This window comes from Salmo salar, chromosome 10 (genome assembly GCF_965601325.2).
Source record: "Salmo salar chromosome 10, fSalSal1, whole genome shotgun sequence".
Lineage (NCBI taxonomy): Eukaryota > Metazoa > Chordata > Actinopteri > Salmoniformes > Salmonidae > Salmo > Salmo salar.
The window spans coordinates 113,113,715-113,137,551 of record NC_138300.1 but is presented as its reverse complement, the minus strand read 5'-3'; the positions used below and the strand labels follow the sequence as shown (position 1 = coordinate 113,137,551).

Below are 23,837 nucleotides of genomic sequence, written 5' to 3'. Positions count from 1 at the left end.
ATTTGTTTATCAAAATGCGTTTTTTGGCAGAAATGCCTTCTGGAACATGTGCCTTAATAACAAACTTGTATGCCATCTGTAAATACTGTGGTAAACCACGGGGTGTTAGATTTGAGCGCACAGGGATAGACACAGAGACAGGGCGATTCTAGTCAGAAAGCATGCCTTTCTGACTAGAATATCAACATAAAACATACATTTCAACATAAAATAAACGTAACAACAAAATAACTTTCTGGGCCACCTCCTCGTATTCGGTTCCATGCCCCGGGAGCTTTGTTCCCGTCTCCTGGCTCACTCCCTGCCTCTCTTTTTCTCTCCTACAGTATGCCACAGTGCTCCCTATATGTGGCCTGCACTGCTGGTTGGCACTCTCCCCTAATTGCCCCTAATTTGTGCCATCAGCTTCGGGGTTCCCAGCCCGGGTACTCCAAGTAGAGGGAGCCAATGTTGCGGCACGTACCTCCCCTCTATCACCAACCTCCTGGGTAAACCTGATTTACCACCTCACGTATATTTGCGCTTGTACCGAATGGAAACTACAAGTGCAATGGCTGCTCTCAATGCAACACCCCCAAACAGGGAAACAGATCCCAATCAAAGGCATTATCACGTGCTCCACAAAGGCAGTTATTTATCTTATACCTTGTTCTTGTGGTAAAAATGATGTGGGTAAAACAAAGTGCAAATTAAAAGTACGAATCTCTTAGCATCGCAGCACCAAAACCCGACTTACCTAGTTGCGGCCCATTTTTTGGGAGCGAACCACTCGATTCTGTCCCTACGTTATATTTGGATCAAACATGTCAATCTCCCTAGAAGAAGGGGTGACCTCGACAATTTATTGTTAAAATGAGAGGCTGCCTGGATCTTTAATTTAAAGACCCTTGCTCTCTTCGGTCTCAACGTAGACTTCGATCTGAAGCCATTCTTGTGATTATTGTGATTTTCTATTCATTGCAATTGTTTGTAGGCTTATGTAGCCAAATTGTATCTATGATCGTATGATATCCATTCATGTTTTTTGTTTGTTCTGTTTATATTTGAGAATTAACCAATCATAGCAGGCCACACCCGGCTATGATTACAGACACCTGTGTATGTCCTTTGACACTATTTAAACTAGTGACCTGCAGTGTTTGTCATTATACTGTACCCTGATGAAGATAGCTTGTCTGTAGAAATGTTGGTTATTAGGTTATTCAATTATTGCATCTGAGCTCCAAGAGTGTGCGGCTCTCCTTTTCTTTTTGAGTGTTCTACTCCACTAACCAGCACCTCGCCTAAACAGGTGTGCATTTCTTTCGCCTCCAGACCTCCCAGGATACCACAATACGAATAAAATTGTTAAATTATGAGCCTAGTTGGTTCAGCCACAGAAAAAAGTCAGGAACCTTCACCCTAGCCATACATGATTGGCTGAGATAATGGATGGGCTGGACATGCCGGGAGATGAGTTCAGATTGGTCTGCCATGTCTATAACATGAGCTGCTCAGTATGTGTAGGTAATCCTTTCTAACACATATTTTTTTAAGATATCATGAACAACTACAAAAAAACACGTCTCCAGATTATATTTACGAACTAAGGACAACCATGGCATCCGTAACAGAGAGGGAGAAGCGTTCATCCATGTATACAGGTAAGAGAGTCTAGCTAACTACATTTTCAGATATTATACGTTACTACTTTTGCCAGAAAGTTGTTTTCTTTGCAAGTTAAGGCGTACTGCCAGCTAGCCAGCTAAAGTTAACTGGCTGGCTGGCTCGCTAGCTAACGTTACGTGTATGATCTGTGTAGTAATGTTATTCGTATCCCAGAGACATTTGCATTGCTAGTTATAGCCTAATGTTAGCTAGCTAGTTAGCTTTAGCTACCTGTAGATTCATGCATGGTAGTAACATTATGAGTTGGGATTATGGCTCATTGTCTAGCTAGCTACATGTCTAAACAAAAGACTCCACTACGCAAGTGAACCATTTCACTGTAGAGTTTACACCTTCTGTATCCTGTGCATGTTACAAATAAAGGTTGATTTCATTTGATATAGTGTGTGCTTGTCTGGAGAAATAAATGAAAGGTTCCAGCGCTGTAGGAGCTGTATCTATTATGCTTTGTTTCGGGGAAAACCGGATCACTCAGAGTTCCAATGCGGCAATTGTTTGACGCTGAGGATTATAGGCTTGAGGTGGCTTCCTTGGTCACGCAGGTCGCCAGCCTACGAAACAAATTGGAGAAAACACAGAGTGGAATGTTACCTTTTCTATGATGATGGCTGGACGGCGTTCGCGCATGTTGGATGCATCTCCACCTTGTTGTTTGTCGTTACCCGACTGGTCGGTTTTGCCCGGAGCTCCCCCATCTGATAGCAGAGTCGAAGGAGCACAGCAAGAGGAGCATGACAATCAAAGATGGTCGCATGTCATGAGCCATGGAAGACGAAAACAGAGGCCTACACTCCAAACGAGAGGCCCGGAGCAGATACATACAACAAATATTTTCGCCATCCTGGAGCCTGATCTTCCTGCGCCTTCGTCGCTGGGGGTACCTGTGTCTGCAGCCGCAGTGCCTACTCCTACGATTTCAAAGTCGACGTCAGCAACCTTCCGCCCCTGCTCTGGATTGAGTGGGCTTCTCCATCTGTCGGAGGCCTGCACCAGGCGCCGGGAGCAATGGGCTCAGGTTATCCTGCCTCTCGCCCGTCCATAAAGGGTTCTCCGAATCCTTTGAAGCGTGGGAGTGGGCGGATTTCCTCCTCCTTCTCGCAAGGTGTGATTTTGGGCAGCTCTCTGGTAAGAAATGTGACCGTACCTGGTGCAAAAACAATATCCTATGCCGGAGCTTGAGTAAAGACATTACTAAGCTGCTCCTGAATGTACCACGCCAGGACTTGGAAATCAATTATACCTTAGTCCATGTGAGTTTTAATGACATTATGAAGGGCAGCTCTGAACATTTGCAACTGGATTTGACTCTCTGCTACTGTAGACACTTGTAGCGGGGTGCGTAATGGGTGGCAGAGAAGTCAGGCGCAGGAGAGCAGAACTTGGTAATAACCAGAGATTAATTAAGCAAAACCAACGGCATCCAGAACAACAAGAATAAATGGCCACAAACTAACCCGTCCTGCGCTCCCGGGGAACGTGCACAAGCACTACAATATACAATCCCACACAAAGACATTGGGAGGAACAGAGGGTTAAATACACAACAAGTAAATGAGAGAATTGAAACCAGGTGTGAGGAAAAACAAGACAAAGCAAATGGAAAATGAAAAGTGGATTGACGATGACTAGAAGACCGGCGACGCTGAGTGCCGAACGCCGCCCGAACAAGGAGAGGACCCGACTTCGGCGGTAGTCGTGACAGTACCCCCCCTTGACGCGCGGCTCCAGCAGTGCGCCGACGCCGGCCTCGGGGACGACCCGGAGGGCAAGATGCAGGGCGATCCGGACGGAGACGGTGGAACTCCCGAAGCATTGAAGGGTCCAACACGTCCTCCACCGAAACCCAGCACCTCTCCTCCGGACCGTACCCTTCCCACTCCACGAGGTACTGAAGGCCCCTCGCCCGACGCCTCGAATCCAGTATGGAGAGGACGGAGTACACCGGGGCCCCTTCAATGTCCAGAGGAGGCGGAGGAACCTCCTGCACCTCAGACTCCTGGAGCAGGCCAACCACCACCGGCCTGAGGAGAGACATATGGAACGAGGGGTTAATACGGTAATCGGGGGGAAGCTGTAAGCTTTAACAAACCTTGTTCACTCTCCTCAGGACTTTAAATGGCCCAACAAACCACGGGCCCAGCTTCCGGCAGGGCAGGCGGAGGGGCAGGTTTCGGGTCGAGAGCCAGACTCGGTCCCCCGGTGAAAACACCGGGCCTCACTGCGGTGACGGTCTGCGCTGGCTTTCTGGCGAAGCACGGCCTTCTGGAGGTGAACATGGGTGGCGTCCCATGTCTCCTCCGCGAGCCTGAACCAGTCGTCCACCGCAGGAGCCTCGGTCTGACTCTGATGCCAAGGCGCCAGAACCGGCTGGTACCCCAGTACGCACTGGAAGGGGGAGAGGTTAGTGGAGGAGTGGCAAAGCGAGTTTTGAGCCATCTCGGACCAGGGCACGAACGCTGCCCACTCCCCTGGCCGATCCTGGCAATATGACCACAGAAACCTGCCCACATCAAATCAAACATCCTGGTTCACTCTCTCCACCTGCCCATTACTCTCGGGATGAAACCCTGAGGTAAGGCTGATCGAGACCCCCAGACGTTCCATGAACGCCTTCCAGACCCTCGAAGTGAACTGGGGACCTCGATCAGACACTATATCCTTAGGCACCCCGTAGTGCCGGAAGACGTGCGTAAACAAGGCCTCCGCAGTCTGTAGGGCCGTAGGGAGACCGGGCAGAGAGAGGAGATGGCAGGACTTAGAGAACCAATCCACCACGACCAGGATCGTGGTGTTTCCCTGTGAGGGGGGGAGATCGGTAAGAAAATCCACCGACAGGTGCGAACAAGGCTGCTGTGGAACGGGTAACGGGTGTAGCTTCCCTCTGGATAGGTGCCTAGGAGCGTTACACTGAGCGCACACCGAGCAGGAGGAAACATAAACCCTCACGTCCTTGGCCAAGGTAGGCCACCAGTACTTCCCAACCAAACAGCGCACCGTCCGACCGATCCCAGGATGACCAGAGGAGGGTGATGTGTGGGCACAATAGATCAACCGGTCACGGACAACAGACGGAACCTACAGACGCCCAGCGGGACACTGGAGGGGAGCGGGCTCTGCCCGTAACGCCTGCTCAATGTCCGCGTCCAGCTCCCACACTACCGGCGCCACCAAGCAGGAGGCCGGGAGTATGGGAGTGGGATCCATGGGCTGCTCCTCTGTGTCATACAGCCGGGACAGTGCGTCTGCCTTCACGTTCTGGGAACCTGGTCTGTAGGAAAGGGAAAAAACAAAACGGGTGAAAAACATGGCCCACCTTGCCTGGCAAGGGTTCAGTCTCCTCGCTGCCCGGATGTACTCCAGATTGCGGTGGTCAGTCCAGATGAGAAACGGGTGTTTAGCCCCCTCAAGCCAATGTCTCCACGCCTTCAGAGCCTTGACAACAGCCAATAGCTCCCAGTCCCCCAAGTCATAGTTTCGCTCCGCCGGGCTGAGCTTCTTCGAGAAGAAGGCAGAGGGGCGGAGCTTCGGTGGCATACCCGAGCGCTGAGAGAGCACAGCTCTCCTATCCCAGCCTCGGACGCGTCCACCTCCACTATGAACGCCAAAAAAGGATCCGGATGGGCCAGCACAGGAACCGAGGTAAACAGAGCCCTCAGGTGACCAAAAGCCCTGTCCGCCTCAGCCGACCACTGCAAGCGTACCGGGCACCCCTTCAGCAGTGAGGTAATGGGAGCCGCTACCTGACCAAAACCCCGGATAAACCTCCGGTAGTAATTGGCAAATCCTAGGAACCGCTGCACCTCCTTTACCGTGGTGGGAGTCGGCCAATTACGCATGGCTGAAATGCGGTCACTCTCCATCTCCACCCCCGAGGTGGAAATGCAGTACTCTAGGAAGGAGACGGACTGGTGGAAGAACAGGCATTTCTCAGCCTTGACATACAGGTCATGCTCCAACAGTCGACCAAGCACCCTGCGCACCAGGGACACATGATCGGCGCGTGCAGTGGAGTATATCAGAATGTCATCAATATACACCACTACACCCTGCCCGTGCAGGTCCCTGAAAATCTCGTCTACAAAGGTTTGGAAGACTGATGGAGCATTCATCAACCCGTATGGCATGACGAGGTACTCATAATGCCCTGAGGTCGTACTGAATGCCGTCTTCCACTCGTCTCCCTCCCGGATATGCACCAGGTTGTATGCGCTCCTGAGATCTAGTTTGGTGAAGAAGCGAGCGCCCCGTGCATTGACTCAATTGCTGTGGCGATGAGCGGTAGCGGGTAACTGTACCTCACAGTAATCTGGTTTAGACCTCGATAGTCAATACACGGGCGCAGACCTCCCTCCTTCTTCTTCACAAAAAAAAAAAACTTGAGGAGGCGGGTGAAGTGGAGGACTGAATGTACCCCTGACGCAAGGATTCGGAGAAATATGTTTCCATAGCCGCCGTCTCCGCCTGTGACAAGGGATACACGTGACTCCTGGGAAGTGCCGCGTCTACCAGTAGATTTATTGCACAATCACCCCGTCGATGGGGTGGTAATTGAGTCGCCTTCCTTTTAGAGAAGGCGAGAGCAAAATCTGCATATTTACAGGGAATGCGCACGGAGGAGACCTGGTCTGGACTTTCCACCATAGTAGCACCAACGGAAACCCCTAAACACCTCCCCTAGCACTCTCGCGACCACCCCGTGAGAGCCCTCCGTTGCCAAGAAACAGTGGGGTCATGACAAGCTAACCAGGGTAGGCCTAGCACCACGGGAAACGCAGGAGAGTCAATGAGGAAGAGACTGATTCTCTCCTTGTGACCCTCCTGCGTCACCATGCCCAGAGGAGCGGTGGCCTCCCTAATCAACCCTGACCCTAATGGTCAACTCTCTAAGGTGTGAACTGGGAAGGGTATAGCCACTGGAACAATGGGGATCCCTAAACTAAGGGCGAACAATCTGTCTATAAAATTCCCAGCCGCGCCTGAATCAACGAGGGCCTTATGCTGGGAATGCGGGGAAAACTCGGGAAAAGTAACATACAAAAACATGTGTGCAAAAGAGGGCTCTGGGTGAGAATGGTGCCGGCTCACCTGGGATGACGCCAGAGTGCCCTGCCTGCTGCCTCGATCCCCAGAAGAACCAACTCGGCACCGACCGGCAGTGTGACCTCTGCAGCCACAGATGGTGCACGAGAAGGAACCTCCTCCAGTCTCCCTACGCACAGCACCTCCCAGCTCCATGGGCACCGGAGAAGTGGTGCTGGGGGATGGAACTGACAGAACCCAATCTGGACGTCCGCGGGTAGCCAGCAGGTTATCCAGCCGAATGAACAGGTCCACCAGCTGGTTGAAGGTGAGGGTGGTGTCTCTGCAGGCCAACTCCCGACGGACGTCCTCGCGCAAACTGCAGCGATAGTGGTCGATCAGGGCCCTATTGTTCCATCCCGCGCCGGCGGCCAGGGTTCGAAAATCCATGGCGAACTCCTGGGCGCTCCTCGTCCCTTGCCTCAGATGGCGAACTCCTGGGCGCCCGTAGCACAAATACAAATACCAGAAACGATAATGTGAAGAACAACATGACCTGCATCAAAGTCAAATTAGAATATAACGTTAGGCCAACAAGACAGTATCCAAGTTATAAAATTCTGCAGTAGAAAGCCCAGCTTTTATTTTGTCACACTCACAACCGTAAGCTATTTTCTGTAATTAGCTCTCCATTAACTTGTAAATAATGATCTTGTGAGTTTATTTTCCTGTAATAACGAATACAAATGAGCTAAAGTTAAAACATTGTCAGCTATATGATATAGCCATTATTTGAACTGGCTATCCAGCTAACTTAACGTTGGTTAGCTAACTAACAAGCTAGAAATAAACCAAAACATTGTTTAGAAAGTTGCTTTCAGTTGCCTGTTTTGCTAGATTTACATAATACTAACTACATTTTTAAACGGATGGGTTTATTGGTGTTAAAATACACCAGTTATGCAATTTTGGGCCACCACGCTGCTGATGTAATGTAGCTTATTGTTTTTGTGTATAATTTTTCATAACGACAAGTTTGATGTCAATATAATTTTTATTTACCTTTATTTATTTTTTTATTTCATCTTTATTTAACCAGGTAGGCTAGTTGAGAACAAGTTCTCATTTACAACTGCTACCTGGCCAAGATAAAGAAAAGCAGTGTGACACAGACAACAACACAGAGTTACACATGGAGTAAACAAAAAACAAGCCAATAACACAATAAACAAGTCAATGACACAGTAGAAAAAAAAGAAAGTCTATATACAGTGTGTGCAAAAGGCATGAGGAGGTAGGCAATAAATAGGCCATAGGAGCGAATAATAACAATTTAGCAGATTAACACTGGAGTGATAAATGAGCATAAGATGATGTGCAAGTAGAAATACTGGTGTGCAAAAGAGCAGAAAAGTAAATAAAATAAAAACAGTATGGGGATGAGGTAGGTAGATTGGGTGGGTAATTTACAGATGGACTATGTACAGCTGCAGTGATCGGTTAGCAGCTCAGGTAGCTGATGTTTAAAGTTGGTGAGGGAAATAAAAGTCTCCAACTTCAGCGATTTTTGCAATTCGTTCCAGTCACTGGCAGCAGAGAACTGGAAGGAAAGGCGGCCAAATGAAGTGTTGGCTTTGGGGATGATCAGTGAGATATACCTGCTGGAGCGTGTGTTACGGGTGGGTGTTGCTATCGTGAGCTGAGGTAAGGCAGAGCTTTACCTAGCATAGACTTATAGATGACCTGGAGCCAGTGGGTCTGGCGACAAATATGTAGCGAGGGCCAGCCGACTAGAGCATACAGGTCACAGTGGTGGGTGGTAACGGTATAACGGTCACAGTGGTGGGTGTAATACAGTCCAGGATCAAACCAGGGTTTGTACTGACACCTCTAGCACTGAGATGCCGTGCCTTAGACAGCTGCACCACTCGGAAGGCCTAAAAACATTAATGATGTCACTGAGACAACTGTATACAGACATGTCGATAGACGAAGTATAAACCATTCTTGAAAGCTTTGGTTGTTTAGTGTCACACCCTGACCTGTTTGACCTGTCTTCAAATCAAATAAAATTGTATTTGTCACATGCACATGGTTAGCAGATGTTAATGCGAGTGTAGCGAAATGCTTGTGCTTCTAGTTCCGACCATGCAGTAAATGTCACGGCTGTGATAAGGAGCGGACCAAAGCGCAGCGTTTTCGTAGTTCCACATCTTTATTAAATAGTGAAACGTGATGCAATACATAAATACTTAAACTAACCAGAAAACAACAAACCGTGACGCAGAGAGGGGAAAAAACACACTACTCAAAATATAATCACCCACAAACAACATGAAGAAACACCCCTACTAAATATGACCTCCAATTAGAGGCAACGAGGACCAGCTGCCTCCAATTGGAGGTCAACCCAATAAACCCCAACATAGAAATAGACAAACTAGAACTACAACATAGAAATAGAAAACATAGAACACAAAAACACATCAACACCCCCTGTCACGCCCTGACCACTCTACCATAGAAAATAACAACTTATTATGGTCAGGACGTGACAGTAATATCTAACAAGTAATCTAACAATTTCACAACAACGGCCTTATACACACAAGTGTAAAGGAATGAATAAGAATATGTACATAAATATATGGATGAGCGATGGCCTAACGGCATAGGCAAGATGCAGTAGATGGTATAGATTACAGTATATACATATGAGATGAGTAATGTAGGGTACGTAAACATTATATAAAGTGGCATTGTTTAAAGTGGCTAGTGATACATTTATTACATCCATTAATTATTAAGTGGCTAGAGATTTGAGTCAGTATGTTGGCAGCAGCCACTCAATGTTAGTGATGGCTGTATAGCAGTCTGATGGCCTTGAGATAGAAGCTGTTTTTCAGTTTCTCGGTTCAAGCTTTGATGCACCAGTACTGACCTCACCTTCTGGATGATAGCGGGGTGAACAGGCAGTGGCTTGGGTGGTTGTCCTGGAGTGCAGGTAGTTTTCCCCCGGTGATGCGTTGTGCAGACCTCACTACCCTCTGGAGAGCCTTATGGTTGTGGGCGGGGCAGTTGCCGTACCAGGTGGTGATACAGCCTGACATGATGCTCTCGATTGTGCATTTGTAAAAGTTTGTGAGTGTTTTTGGTGACAAGCCAAATTTCTTCAGCCTCTTGAGGTTGAAGAGGCGCTGTTGCGCCTTCTTCACCACACTGTCTGTGTGGGTGGACCATTTCAGTTTATCCATGATGTGTACGCCAAGGAACATAAAACTTTCCACCTTCTCCACTACTGTCCCGTTGGTGTGGATAGGGGGCTGCTCCTTTCCTGAAGTCCACGATCATCTCCTTTGATTTGTTGACATTGAGGTCAGTGAGGTTATTTTCCTGACACCACACTCTGAGGGCCCTCACCTCCTCCCTGTAGGCTGTCTCGTCGTTGTTGTTGGTAATAAAGCCTACCACTATAGTGTTGTCTGCAAACTTGATGATTGAGTTGGAGGCGTGCATGGCCACGCAGTCATGGGTGAACAGGGAGTACAGGAGAGGTCTGAGAACGCATCCTTGTGGGGCCCCAGTGTTGAGGATCAGCGGGGTGGAGATGTTGTTTCCTACCCTCACCACCTGGGGGCGGCCCGTCAGGAAGTCCAGGACCCAGTTGCACAGGGCAGGGTTGAGACTCAGGGTCTCGAGCTTAATGACGAGTTTGCAGGGTACTATGGTGTTAAATGCTGAGCTGTAGTCAATGAACAGCATTCTTACATAGATATTTCTCTTGTCCAGATGGGTTAGGGCAGTGTGATTTCGATTGCGTCGTCTGTGGACCTATTGGGGCGGTAAGCAAATTGGAGTGGGTGTAGGGTGTCAGGTAGGGTGGAGGTGATATGGTCCTTGACGAGTCTCTCAAAGCACTTCATGATGACAGAAGTGAGTGCTTCAGGGCGATAGTCATTTAGCTCAGTTACCTTAGCTTTCTTGGGAACAGGAACAATGGTGGCCCTCTTGAAGCATGTGGGAACAGCAGACTGGGATAAGGATTGATTGAATATGTCCGTAAACACACCAGCCAGCTGGTCTGCACATGCTCTCAGGACGCGGCTAGGGATGCCGTTTGGGCCGGCAGCCTTGCGAGGGTTAACATGTTTAAATGTTTTTCTCACATTGGCTGCAGTGAAGGAGAGCCCGCAGGTTTTGGTAGCGGGCCGTGTCGGTAGCACTGTATTATCCTCAAAGCGAGCAAAGAAGTTGTTTAGTTTGTCTGGGAGCAAGACATCGTGGTCCGCGACAGGCTGGTTTTCTTTTTGTAGTCCGTGATTGACTGTAGTCCCTGCAACATACCTCTCATGTCTGAGCCATTGAATTGCGACTCTACTTTGTCTCTATATTGATGCTTAGCTTGTTTGATTGCCTTGCGGAGTGAATAGCTACACTGTTTGTATTCGGTCATGTTTCCGGTCGCCTTGTGCTGATTAAAAGCAGTGGTTTGCGCTTTCAGTTTTGCGCGAATGCTGCCATCAATCCACGGTTTCTGGTTGGGGGAAGGTTTTAATAGTGAGTACAACATCAGCGATGCACTTGCTAATAAACTCGCTCACCGAATCAGCGTATTCATCAATGTTATTGTCCGACGCTATGCGGAACATATCCCAGTCCACGTAATCGAAGCAATCTTGAAGCGTGGAATCCGATTGGTCGGAGCAGCATTGAACAGACCTGAGCACGGCCGTTTCTTGTTTTAGTTTCTGTCAATAGGCTGGGAGCAGCAAAATGGAGTCGTGGTCAGATTTTCCGAAAGGAGGGCGGGGGAGGGCTTTGTATGTGTCGCAGAAGTTAGAGTAACAATGATCCAGGGATTTGCCAGCCCGGGTCGCAAATTCGATATGCTGATAACATTTAGGGAGCCTTGTTTTCAGATTAGCCTTGTTAACCTCTTAGGGCTAGGGGGCAGTATTTACACGGCCGGATAAAAAACATACCCGATTTAATCTGGTTACTACTCCTACCCAGTAACTAGAATATGCATATACTTATTAGATATGGATAGAAAACACCCTAAAGTTTCTAAAACTGTTTGAATGGTGTCTGTGAGTATAACACAACTCATATGGCAGGCAAAAACCTGAGAGATTCCTTTACAGGAAGTGGCCTGTCTGACCATTTATTGGCTTTCTTTGACATCTCTTTCCAAAACAAAGGATCTCTGCGGTAACGTGACACTTCCCACGGCTCCCATAGGCTCTCAGAGCCCGGGAAAAAGCTGAATGTCGTCATTCCAGCCCCAGGCTGAAACACATTATCGCCTTTGTCAAGTGGCCGATCAGGGGATAGTGGGCTTAGGCGCGTGCACTGGTCGCCCCCGTCTTTCTTTTTTTTCCTCTATTTACCGAAACGCAGATTCCCGGTCGGAATATTATCGCTTTTTTACGAGATAAATTGCATAAAAATGAATTTTAAACAGCGGTTGACATGCTTCGAAGTACGGTAATGGAATATTTAGAATTCTTTTGTCACGAAATGCGCCATGCTCGTAACCCTGATTTACCATTTCGGATAGTTTCTTGAACGCACGAACAAAACGCCGCTGTTTGGATATAACGATGGATTATTTGGGACCAAACCAACATTTGTTATTGAAGTAGAAGTCCCGGGAGTGCATTCTGACGAAGAACAGCACAGGTAATAACATTTTTGTTATAGTAAATCTGATTTTGGTGAAGGCTAAACTTGCTGGGTGTCTAAATAGCTAGCCCGTGATGGCTGGGCTATGTACTTAGAATATTGCAAAATGTGCTTTCACCAAAAAGCTATTTTAAAATCGGACATATCGAGTGCATAGAGGAGTTCTGTATCTATAATTCTTAAAATAATTGTTATGCTTTTTGTGAACGTTTATCGTGAGTAATTTAGTAAATTGTTAGTAAATTCCCCGGAAGTTTGCGGGGGGTATGCTAGTTCTGAACGTCACATGCTAATGTAAAAAGCTGTTTTTTGATATAAATATGAACTTGATTGAACAAAACATGCATGTATTGTATAACATAATGTCCTAGGGTTGTCATCTGATGAAGATCATCAAAGGTTAGTGCTACATTTAGCTGTGGTTTGGGTTTATGTGACATTATATGCTAGCTTGAAAAATGGGTGTCTGATTATTTCTGGCTGGGTACTCTGCTGACATAATCTAATGTTTTGCTTTCATTGTAAAGCCTTTTTGAAATCGGACAGTGTGGTTAGATAAAGGAGAGTCTTGTCTTTAAAATGGTGTAAAATAGTCATATGTTTGAGAAATTGAAGTAATAGCATTTCTAAGGTATTTGAATATCGCGCCACGGGATTAGACTGGCTGTTGCGTAGGTGGGACGATTTGGTGCCACCTACCCTAGAGAGGTTAAAATCCCCAGTTACAATAAATGCAACCTCAGGATATGTGGTTTCCAGTTTACATAGAGTTTGTCTCCACCCCCCTCCAGGTGTCACCAATCTTCCCCATTATCCCCAGTGTATTTATACCTGTGTTCTCTGTTTGTCTGTTGCCAGTTCGTTTTGTTTCGTGAAACCTACCAGTGGTTTTCCCCTTGCTCCTGTCTGTTCTAGTTCCTGTTTTTCTCGGTTTTGATCATTCTGCCTGCCTGCCTGCCGTTCTGTACTTTGCCACACCACACTAGATTATTGACCCCTGCCTGCTTTGACCCTGAGACTGTCTGCCATTCTGGATCTTTTGCACCCTATCTGGATTACTGACCTCTGCCTGCCCTTGACCTGTCATTTTGCCTGCCTCTGTACTAGTAATAAACTGTTGTTACTTCGACACTGTCTGCATCTGGGTCTTACCTGAAACGTGATAGTTTAGTACACTACCGTACTCACTTGTTTAGCACATTATATATGAAAGAGATGGTTGGGGTTAAGGTTTAAGAGGGTGTGAACGATGCTAAATGGGTGTAGACAAAGCGCTCTCCAGTAGGTGTACTCAAATATTCACAGGTAATTTTCTCAAAGTTTAGCAACTTTTCAAGCAGAATAACTTTCCCATTGTTCCTCAACTGTAGTGTATGATATACCATTTTCTAGCTCTGAGACTCTACTTTTATCCAATGTAAAAAACACAATTTAAAATGTTGCTACATAAGACAGAATCGAGCCGGTCGGTCACATATTTGGTTTTGCATTCAAAAGGCTACAAAAACAGAGCGTCTATAGACCTACAAGAAGGCTTGGTCATTGTCAGGCCCCTCTTATTATTAATGGTTTTCTCGCCTCAAGGTTGCATGGGTCACAGAACAAGTGTCAAATTATCTGAACTTTGAGTGCTGTGGCGCCAAGTGAAGCCTCGAGCAACCTGTTCAATACCTCTGCACTTCTCCATTGAATATTCAACAACAGTGAAAGTCAGTTTTCACAGGAATATTGCAAAATGCCTTTTACTCACAGGGCAGCTATTCCCCAGTGGGCCCCAGATTTCTTCCCGGCTTCTATGAAGAGTGAGAGGCCAATGAGGTTGATGGTGGGAGCGATGGCCAGGGGCCCGATAAACTTCAGCACCAGACCCACTAGACCTGACAAGCCCAGGACTAGCTGGAGCAGGGAAGACACCAAGATAGCCCCCTGGATCTGTGAATGACAAGGCAAAGAGATTAGCGTGAGACTGGATTAGCTTTATTCTCTGGAAGCTAATGTATTTCCTATGTAAGAGGGTTGGTTATGTTTCCACTTGCCACTGCAGAAATAAACTTAGTGTACAAAACATTAGAAACACCTGCTCTATCCATGACATACACTGGCCAGGTGAATCCAGGTGAAAGCTATGATCCCTTATTGATGTCACCTGTTAATCCACTTCAATCAATGTAGATGAAGCGGAGGAGACAGGTTAAATAAAGATTTTTAAGCCTTGAGACAATTGCGAAATGGATGGTGTACAGTATGTGTGCCATTCAGAGAGTGAATGGACAAGACAACATATTTAAGTGCCTTTGAAAGTGGTATGGTAATAGGTGCCAGGCGCACTGGTTCGAGTGTGTGAAGAACTGAAAAGCTGCCGGGTTTTCCCAGCGCAACAGTTTCCTGTTTGTATCAAGTATGGTCCACCACCCACTGGACATCCAGCCAACTTGACACAACTGCGGGAAGCATTGGAGTCAACATGGGCCAGCATCCCAGTGAAACGTTTTAGACATTGGTCATGCTTACAGATAGGGGCGATTGCAAACTTCAATTTATCCCAGTCTGATATTGACATGCAAGTGGTAGGTTACGTTCTAAAATAGTGCATTCTAATTACGTATTTACAGGTGTGCCAAGCTTGTAGCTTCATACCCAAGACTCGAGGCTGTAATCGCTGCCAAAGGTGCTTCAACAAAGTACTGAGTAAAGGGTCTGAATACCTGTGATATTTAATGTTTTTATATATATACATTTGAAAAATGTAAAAAAAACGATTTTTGCTCTGTCATTATGGGGCATTGTGAGTAGATTGATGAAGACTTTTTGTATTTTTTTTTAATTACAGTATAACGCTGTAACGCAACAAAATATTTAAAAAGTCAAGGGGTCCGAATACATTCCGAATGCACTATAATGTGCTTTTCTTGTCAAAATAAATATCAATCAACTGGGGCTGCTGGCTGGGCATTCCTTTCTTTAAAAACACAACGCAAGAGTTACGAAGTACAATCACATCTGTCATACCTATTAAAATCAATCAATATTCCCTATAAACATCCATCAACATTCACTATAAACATCTATCAACACGTTTTAGGGTGAACGTTTTACGTTGAATGTTTTAGGGTGTGTTGTGAATTGTAAAACAAAAAAAACACATCAAACCTGTCTTGTCAATGTGTAAAAGATGCATTGGGTGGAATTACTGTCCAGACTTGTCTTCGCTAAACTACCAATGTTTTCAATCAAATATTTGGGGGGAAGCAATAAACACACAGCACACAGGCACTGAATTGCAAACTATTTAAGGTAATTAATCTTGCCTAAGCCCTAAAATTGTCAGTGTCAAGTATATTTGTAAGGGCCTCCCTTGAGGACTAGGTGTAGTTTCTAATGACTTTTAAGGCTTATATAAGAGGCAGTGACTCATACCTGATGAGGGCTGAAATATCTGAAATGCTCTGTGACAAGCTGCAGCTGAGGATACATAATGCATTTTTAAAGTCTTACAGTACGAAGACTAAAGAAACTCAGTGAAAAAAAAGACAGTTTGTTAGCTTTTTAGCACTCACTATTGGATATAGACACAGTACATACAGAGTTGTAGTGGGGGATATACGCAGGTATATTAAGATGTACGGTATACCCCAAAAAATGTCATTGGGCATTGCATATGCTCATACTCATATTCTTAATCGCCACTGATGTGTATCAAAGTAGTATAGCTGAGGTATACGCCGTATCAATTATGTAATTCAATAGAGAAATAATGTACAAAGTAGCCTACACAATCGCAAAGCACGTGAACTCTATTCACATGCACCAGGCACACATAGCTAGTTTCACCGGAATATCAGGCAGCAAGAGCCTGCAGCTCTCAACTGGTTGTGGCATGGAGCAGCTCACAGAATTGAATGACATCGGCAGCCGGTAGGGTAGGAAAGACGTTTCAACTTATGATATCTACCAGTAAATTCTAACTAAGGCAACAATGGGTATGCAAACCAGGTATTAAAAAAGTTTGGTCTGAAGTATTCGTTAAATCTTTGCCATGCACAATTCATTCATCATGCACTGTAAAAAAATATATAGTTTCAACTAATTATTATTAAGTAACTGGTTCCACAGCCTTGTTTAGATTACTTAACTTTTCGGTCCAAGTATTACCAACTTGAGAAAACGTAGGCCAAAATTCAGTCAACTTAAAATGATGTGTTTGCTCAACTTGTCTCATATGCTCATTCAACTAGAAATGATCAATTGTGAATCTTACCTACAAAAGGCTGTGGAATTAGTTACAAACACACAATTCTTTTAACATATAATGTTTTCAACGTACATATTTGACACACATTGACGTACATGATTACATTTTGCATGTTCATTTACACACTAACAATTATTCATCATGTCATCACTTGGGATTTGAACTTCAACCCTCCAGCTACACCACCATGTCTGTGTCAATTATCAGTTAATTAATCTGAGTCTTCTCTCATCATTGATTTGATTTACACTACCTATTTTAGTTTTATACTTATAGTTGTCTAATGTTGGTGGGGCATATTACTCTGTTTAAATTGTACTCCTTAATCACAATGATAAATAAAATAGTTTTTCTTGAGTGTATTTTTAACAGAGCTGAGATTTACTCTTAAGTGCAAAGTGTAAAAATACAGGTGAAATCATTAATTGACACAGACATGGTGGCGTAGCAGGAAGATCGGAATGCTATAAACCGAGAGGTTGTGAGTTCAAATCCCAGGAGAGGACATGTTGAACATTAATTACTGTATAAATGAGCATGCACAATGTAATCATGTAAGTTGAAAATGTTGTATGTTATTAATAGCACTCTATGTGTAACTACTTCTGTAGCCTTTTTTAGGTAAGATGCTCAGATAATAATTTCGAGTTAAATGAACATTTGAGCAAACATAATTTTAAGTCGACAGATTTTTTGCCTATGTTTTCTCAAGTTGGAGCTAAGTTTAGGACATATTTCTTTAAACAAAAACAAAAAAGTCTGTGGAACCAGTTACTTAGTTGTAATGCTCGGGCGTCGTGGGTGAGGAATCAAACGCAGGAAGCAGCGAGTACAGGGTAGTGGCTTTTAATGGGCCAAGAGGCGAACAAACACAAGCCACCTCAAACAGTGAATAGCACGCACACAAAACAAAGTGCCCCAAACACAGGGGAAAACACAGTCGGTGCAAAACCAACGCACAAGCGCAAACACAAGCATACAACAGAATAAACAATCCTGCACAAAGAGAAGGCGGGCCAGCTAATAATTATAGCCCCGCTAATCACCCCCACTAGGGAATCAGTGGCAGCTACTAGGCCGGTGACGACGACCGCCGAGCGCCACCCGCCAAGCGCCACCCGAGCAGGAGGGGGCGCCACCATCGGTGGGAATCGTGACATTAATAATAATTAGTTGAAACAACTACATTGTTTTTTACATTTGGCACTGTTTGAATGAAGATTTCTAAAGGCTTTCCCCCAAAATCTTCCCAATTAATTATTGGCTGCAAAGTATGATATCATGATGATTTGAATCAATTGGGAGGGCATTTGTTTAGCTAATTCTGCATTAAATGTCGGCTGCAAAGTAAGCCTACCTGGCAGAATGATATCATGATGATTTGTATCAATCGGGAGGGCAGTTGTTTAGCAAATTCTGCCATCCAATGTAGCCAAGGTGGAAAAATCTGCCTTTCTGGCCCTGAGCAAAGGCAGTTAACACCAAATACAACTGCCCCCCCACCGCTCTGATTCAGAGGGGTTGTATTAATTAATGTGGAACACACATTTCAGTTGGCTGCATTCAGTTATGCAACTGACTTGGTACCCCCTTTCCAGACATTGTACATTTCAGAAACATCGCTAAACAATATTTTGCTAGGTGCACAATTAAATGAAAGTGCACCCAACAATTTTATTTTACTAGGCAAGTCAGTTATTAAGAACAAATTCTTATTTACAATGACGGCCTACTCCAGCCAAACCCTAACCACGCTGGGCCAATTGTGCGCTGCCCTATGGGACTCCGAGTCACGATACAGCCTGGAATCAAACCAGGGTCTGGTTTGTGATGCCTCTAGCGCTGAGATGAAGTGCCTTAGACCGCTGTACCACTCGGGAGCCTCAGTTTGAGACAGTTGACAATTTCATGCATAGAGATACATAAGATATTCTAACAAGTAATAAGTCAAACCATTATACCTGAATGCTGGATGTAAAGTGAGTCAAGGGGGGGGGGGGGGGCACTCTTGACCCAAACTGCTAGAGACCTATATCTATCCTACCCTGCCTTTCTAAGGTCTTCGAAAGCCAAGTCAACAACAGATTCAAGCCTCCTCCTCCTTCCTCCTTCGGCCGCCTCTCCTTCCAGTTCTCTGCTGCCAATGACTGGAACGAACTACAAAAATCTCTGAAACTGGAAACACTTATCTCCCTCACTAGCTTTAAGCACCAGCTGTCAGAGCAGCTCACAGATTACTGCACCTGTACATAGCCCATCTATAATTTCGGCCAAACAACTACCTCTTCCCCTACTGTATTTATTTATTTATTTTGCTCCTTTGCACCCCATTATTTCTATTTCTATTTCTACTTTGCACTTTCTTCCACTGCAAATCTACCATTCCAGTGTTTTACTTGCTATTGTCATGCACCTCAAAGTCATGCACCTCGAATGCACCAAAAAAAAAAAAAAACACAAAACAACCCCAAACTTAAAGGGAGGGAAGGGAGGGTGGCCACCGTCAACGACGGTCCCTGTGCTACACCCCCCCTTCCCAATCCTCCCACTACGCAGGTGGCTCTGGCTCTGGGCGTAGCTCCCCTTCAGAAAACTCTGGACTGCGCGGCATCGCTGGAGACTCCGGGCTGAAGAGCATCGCTGAAGGCTCCTGGCTGAGGGGCGTCGCTGGAGACTCCGGGCTGAGAGGAGTCGCTGGAGACTCCGGGCTGAGGCGCGTCGCTGGAGGCTCAGGGCTGAGGAGCGTCGCTGGAGGCTCAGGGCTGAAGAGCGTCGCTGGAGGCTCAGAGCTGAGCAGGCGCACTGGAGGCCTGATGCGTGGGACTGGCATAGGAGGCGCCAGACTAGTAACACGCACCTCAGGGGGAGTGCAGAGAGCCGTAACAGAACGTACTGGACTGTGCAGGCGCACTGGAGGTCTGATGCGTGGGGCTGGCTTAGGAGGTGCCAGACTAGTAACACGCACCTTCAGGCTAGTGTGGGGAGCAGGAACAGGACATACTGGGCTATGGTGGCGCACTGGAGGAAGAGTACGCAGAGCAGGCCCTGGGAACACTGGGTCTTGGAGACGCACTGGAGGTCTAGGGCGCACGGCCTGCACAACCCGTCCTGGCTGGATGGTCACTGTAGCCCGGCCACGCCCTGACCAAACTAAAATGACAAATAACCCCTTTTACTGGTCAGGACGTGACAGCTATATTGTATGTACTTCGCCACCATGGCCTTTTTTTGCCTTTACCTCCCTTATCTCACCTCATTTGCTCACATTGTATATATACTTATTTTTCTACTGTATTATTGACTGTATGTTTGTTTTACTCCATGTGTAACTCTGTGTTGTTGTATGTGTCAAACTGCTTTGCTTTATCTTGGCCAGGTCCCAATTGTAAATGACAACTTATTCTCAACTTGCCTACCTGGTTAAATAAAGGGGGAAAAAAGGGGAAAAAAGAAGTGCTATCGATACTTAGTACAATTGATTTAGTGTCCTGAGTGGTATGGACATGAGTTCAGACAGTGTGTTAGCAATATATCACTTACTCCAGGCAAAAAAATACAATTTTATTTAGTCTTGAGTTATACTGCTATGTGATATTAGTTCAGGAGGTTTTTGTATATCACTTGTTGGATCTAGACCTTAAACATACCTCTCTCATGCGTGACTTCCACACCTCATCAGAGTCTATTAGCAGGGAGCCAGTGGCATTTTGAATCTGCTGGGACATGGCACTGGGGGCAGGGCACTGCCACTTAGGCAGAGCAAGTATGGCCAGGGTGGGGGTGATGAAGCTAAAGGTACCCCCCTGGAGGATTGGCAACCTGTGGAAAGAAAGAGGCAACCAGTAGCATGCATGGGTTAAGGGTGGAATGGTCTGGTTCATCTACCAGTGGTCTGCCTGGTAGCAAATAAGATTTAAGTTTAAAAGAGTACCCTGGGCTCTTTAGATGAGTTTAGCTAACCTTTGACCTAAAGGTGTATAGATGCAGATTGTTAAAGAAGCTCAAGTTAACTCGATCACGACATACCCAATATTATCCCAATGTCGCCTCAAAGGTCACAGAATGATCCCTGATATCTGGAGCCAAGAAATTATGTATAGTAACGATAAGCTTCATTGAAATGGGTAGGTGGTTGGGTAGCTAGTAAGGTAGCTGGTTGGGTAGCTGGTTGGGTAGCTACTGTAGGTGCCTATTTGCCTGATTTCTTCCACTGGATGCATCCCTGGTCCAGTGGTTTAGCCTTATACAACCAACCCATTTTGGTCTTACAACAGTTGAGATACACTGAGTGTACAAAACATTAAGAACACCTGCTCTTTCCATGAAAGACTGACCAGGTGAATCCAGGTGAAAGCTATGATCCCTTATTGATGTCACTTGTTAAATCAACTTCAATCAGTGTAGATGAAGGGGAGGAGACAGGTTGAAGAAGGATTTTTAAGCCTTGAGACAATTGAGACATGGATTGTGTATGTGTGTCATTCAAAGGGTGAATGGGCAAGACAAATATTGAAGTGCCTTTAGTAAGTTCCAGGCGCACTAGTTTGTATCAAGAACGGCAACGCCATACTAAGAAGGTGTTCCTAATGTTTAGTATACTTAGTGCCTGTTCAGTGTCATTACCCTATACTACTAGAGGGGACACGTATTAGTTCAAACCAGCTTAAATAAATAAGGTAGCTATTATGTTATGTTGATGATACATAACTGCTGTGCTGTGATAGACTCATCTGGGTGATTGTCTGGTCTTATAGTGATATAATACCATACTGACCAATCCTGCACCTGGGCTCTTCAGCTCTAACTCATGGAAACTCAACATAAGGCTTTGGACAGGAATCATTCTTAAACTGTGGTAGGCCCAGGCCCTATCCCTGTCCTCACTATACTGTACATTAGGGCATTAAGCTGTCTGGAACTTTACTTTACTTAGAACTGGAGACATATATTTCCAAAAGGATTACCTAGATGGAAATAAACTCAGCAAAAAAAGAAACGTCCCTTTTCAGGACCCTGTCTTTCAAAGATAATTCGTAAATAATCCAAATAATTTCACAGATCTTCATTGAAAAGGGTTTAAACACTGTTTCCCATGCTTGTTCAATGAACAAAAAACAATTAATGAACATGCACCTGTGGAACGGTCATGAAGACACTAACAGCTAACAGATGGTAGGCAATTAATGTCACAGTTATGAATACTTAGGACACTAAAGAAGCCTTTCTACTGACTCTGAAAAACACCAAAAGAAAGATGTCCAGGGTCCCTGCTCATCTGTGTGAATGTGCCTTAGGCATGCTGCAAGGAGGCATGAGGACTGCAGATGTGGCCAGGGCAATAAATTGCAATGTCCGTACTGTGAGACGCCTAAGACAGCACTACAGGGAGACAAGACGGACAGCTGATCGTCCTCGCATGGGCAGACCATGTGTAACAACACCTGCACAGGACCGGCACATCCAAACGTCACACCTGTAGGACTGGTACAGGATGGCACAACAACTGCCGAGTTACACCAGGAACGCACAATCCCTCCATCAGTGCTCAGACTGTCCACAATAGGCTGAGAGAGGCTGGACTGAGGGCTTGTAGGCAGGTCCTCACCAGACATCACTAGCAACAACGTCGCCTAAGGGCACAAACCCACCATCGCTGGATCAGACAGGACTGGCAAAAAGTGCTCTTCAATGACGAGTCGCGGTTTTGTCTCACCAGGGGTGATGGTCGAATTCGCGTAGATCGTCGAAGGAATGAGCATTACACCGAGGCCTGCACTGTGGAGCGGGATCGATTTGGAGGTTCAGGGTCCGTCATGGTCTGGGGCAGTGTGTCACAGCATCATCGGACTGAGCTTGTTGTCATTGCAGGCAATCTCAATGCTGTGCGTTACAGGGAAGACATCCTCCTCCCTCATGTGGTACCCTTGCTACAGGCTCATCCTGACATGACCCCCCAGCGTGACAATGCCACCAGCCATACTGCTCGTTCTGTGCGTGATTTCCTGCAAGACAGGAATGTCAGTGTTCTTCCATGGCCAGCGAAGTGCCCAGATCTCAATCCCATTGAGCACGTCTGGGACCTGTTGGATCCGATGGTGAGAGCTAGGGCCATTCCCCCAAGAAATGTCCGGGAACTTGCAGGTGCCTTGGTGGAAGAGTGGGGTAACATCTCACAGCAAGAACTGGTAAATCTGGTGCAGTCCATGAGGAGGAGATGCACTGTAGTACTTAATGCAGCTGGTGGCCACACAAGATACTGACTGTTACTTTTGATTTTGACCCACCCCCCCTTTGTTCAGAGACACAGTATTCCATTCCTGTTAGTCACATGTCTGTGGAAGTTGTTCAGTTTATGTCTTAGTTGTTGAATCTTGTTATCTTCATACAAATATTTACACATGTTCAGTTTGCTGAAAATAATCGCAGTTGACAGCGAGAGGACGTTTCTTTTTTTTGCTGAGTTTAGAGAAGTATTTATGTTAGGTTCAGATCGCTGTTTGGGTTCAGATCTCTGTTTGGGTTCAGATGTGTGTATGGATTCAGATGTGTGTTTGGGTTCAGATGTGTGTTTGGGTTCAGATGTGTGTTTGGTTTCAGATGTGTGCACAATTGCGTGTCTAGTCAAGCATGCATGCACACAGCCTTGTCTGTGTTCTTTTAAGCCTTTGTGGAGTTAAAGTAGGCTCCTACATGTGTTTGCATTTATACATCCTTGTGCCTATACACTGAGGCCTATACACTGAGTGTACAAAACATTAAGAACACCTTCCTAATATTGAGTTGCACCCCACCATTTTTGCCATCAGAACAGCCTCAATTCATCGGTGCATGGACTCTACAAGGTGTCGAAATCATTCCACAGGGATGCTGGCCCATGTTGACTCCAATGCTTCCCAAAGTTGTGTCAAGTTGGCTGGATGTCCTTTGGGTGGTGGACCATTCTTGATACACACGGGAAACTGTTGAGCGTGAAAAATCCAGCAGGGTTGCAGTTCTTGACACAAACCGGTACGCCTGGCTTCCACTACCATACACATTTCAAAAACACTTAAATATTTGTCTTGCCCACTCTGAATGGCACACGTACACCATCCATGTCTCAATTATCTCAAGACTTAACAATCCTTCTTTAATCTGTCTCCTCCTCTTCATCTACACTGATTGAAGTGGATTAAACAAGTAACATCAATATGAGATCAAAGCTTTCACCTGG

General features: G+C 45.8%; 1 protein-coding gene across 1 annotated transcript in view; it reads right to left on the bottom strand.

Moving 5' to 3' along the window:
- The window catches only part of si:dkey-106n21.1 (solute carrier family 23 member 2), a 77,020-nt gene that overhangs the window by 33,750 nt on the left and 19,433 nt on the right, over positions 1 to 23,837 (bottom strand). Inside the window, exons 4-5 of the mRNA XM_014125661.3 lie at positions 20,272 to 20,443; positions 14,123 to 14,304 (exon numbers count right to left, since the gene is read on the bottom strand). Coding sequence (XP_013981136.1) covers positions 14,123 to 14,304; positions 20,272 to 20,443 — 354 coding nt within the window. The remainder of the gene's footprint in view (positions 1 to 14,122; positions 14,305 to 20,271; positions 20,444 to 23,837) is intronic.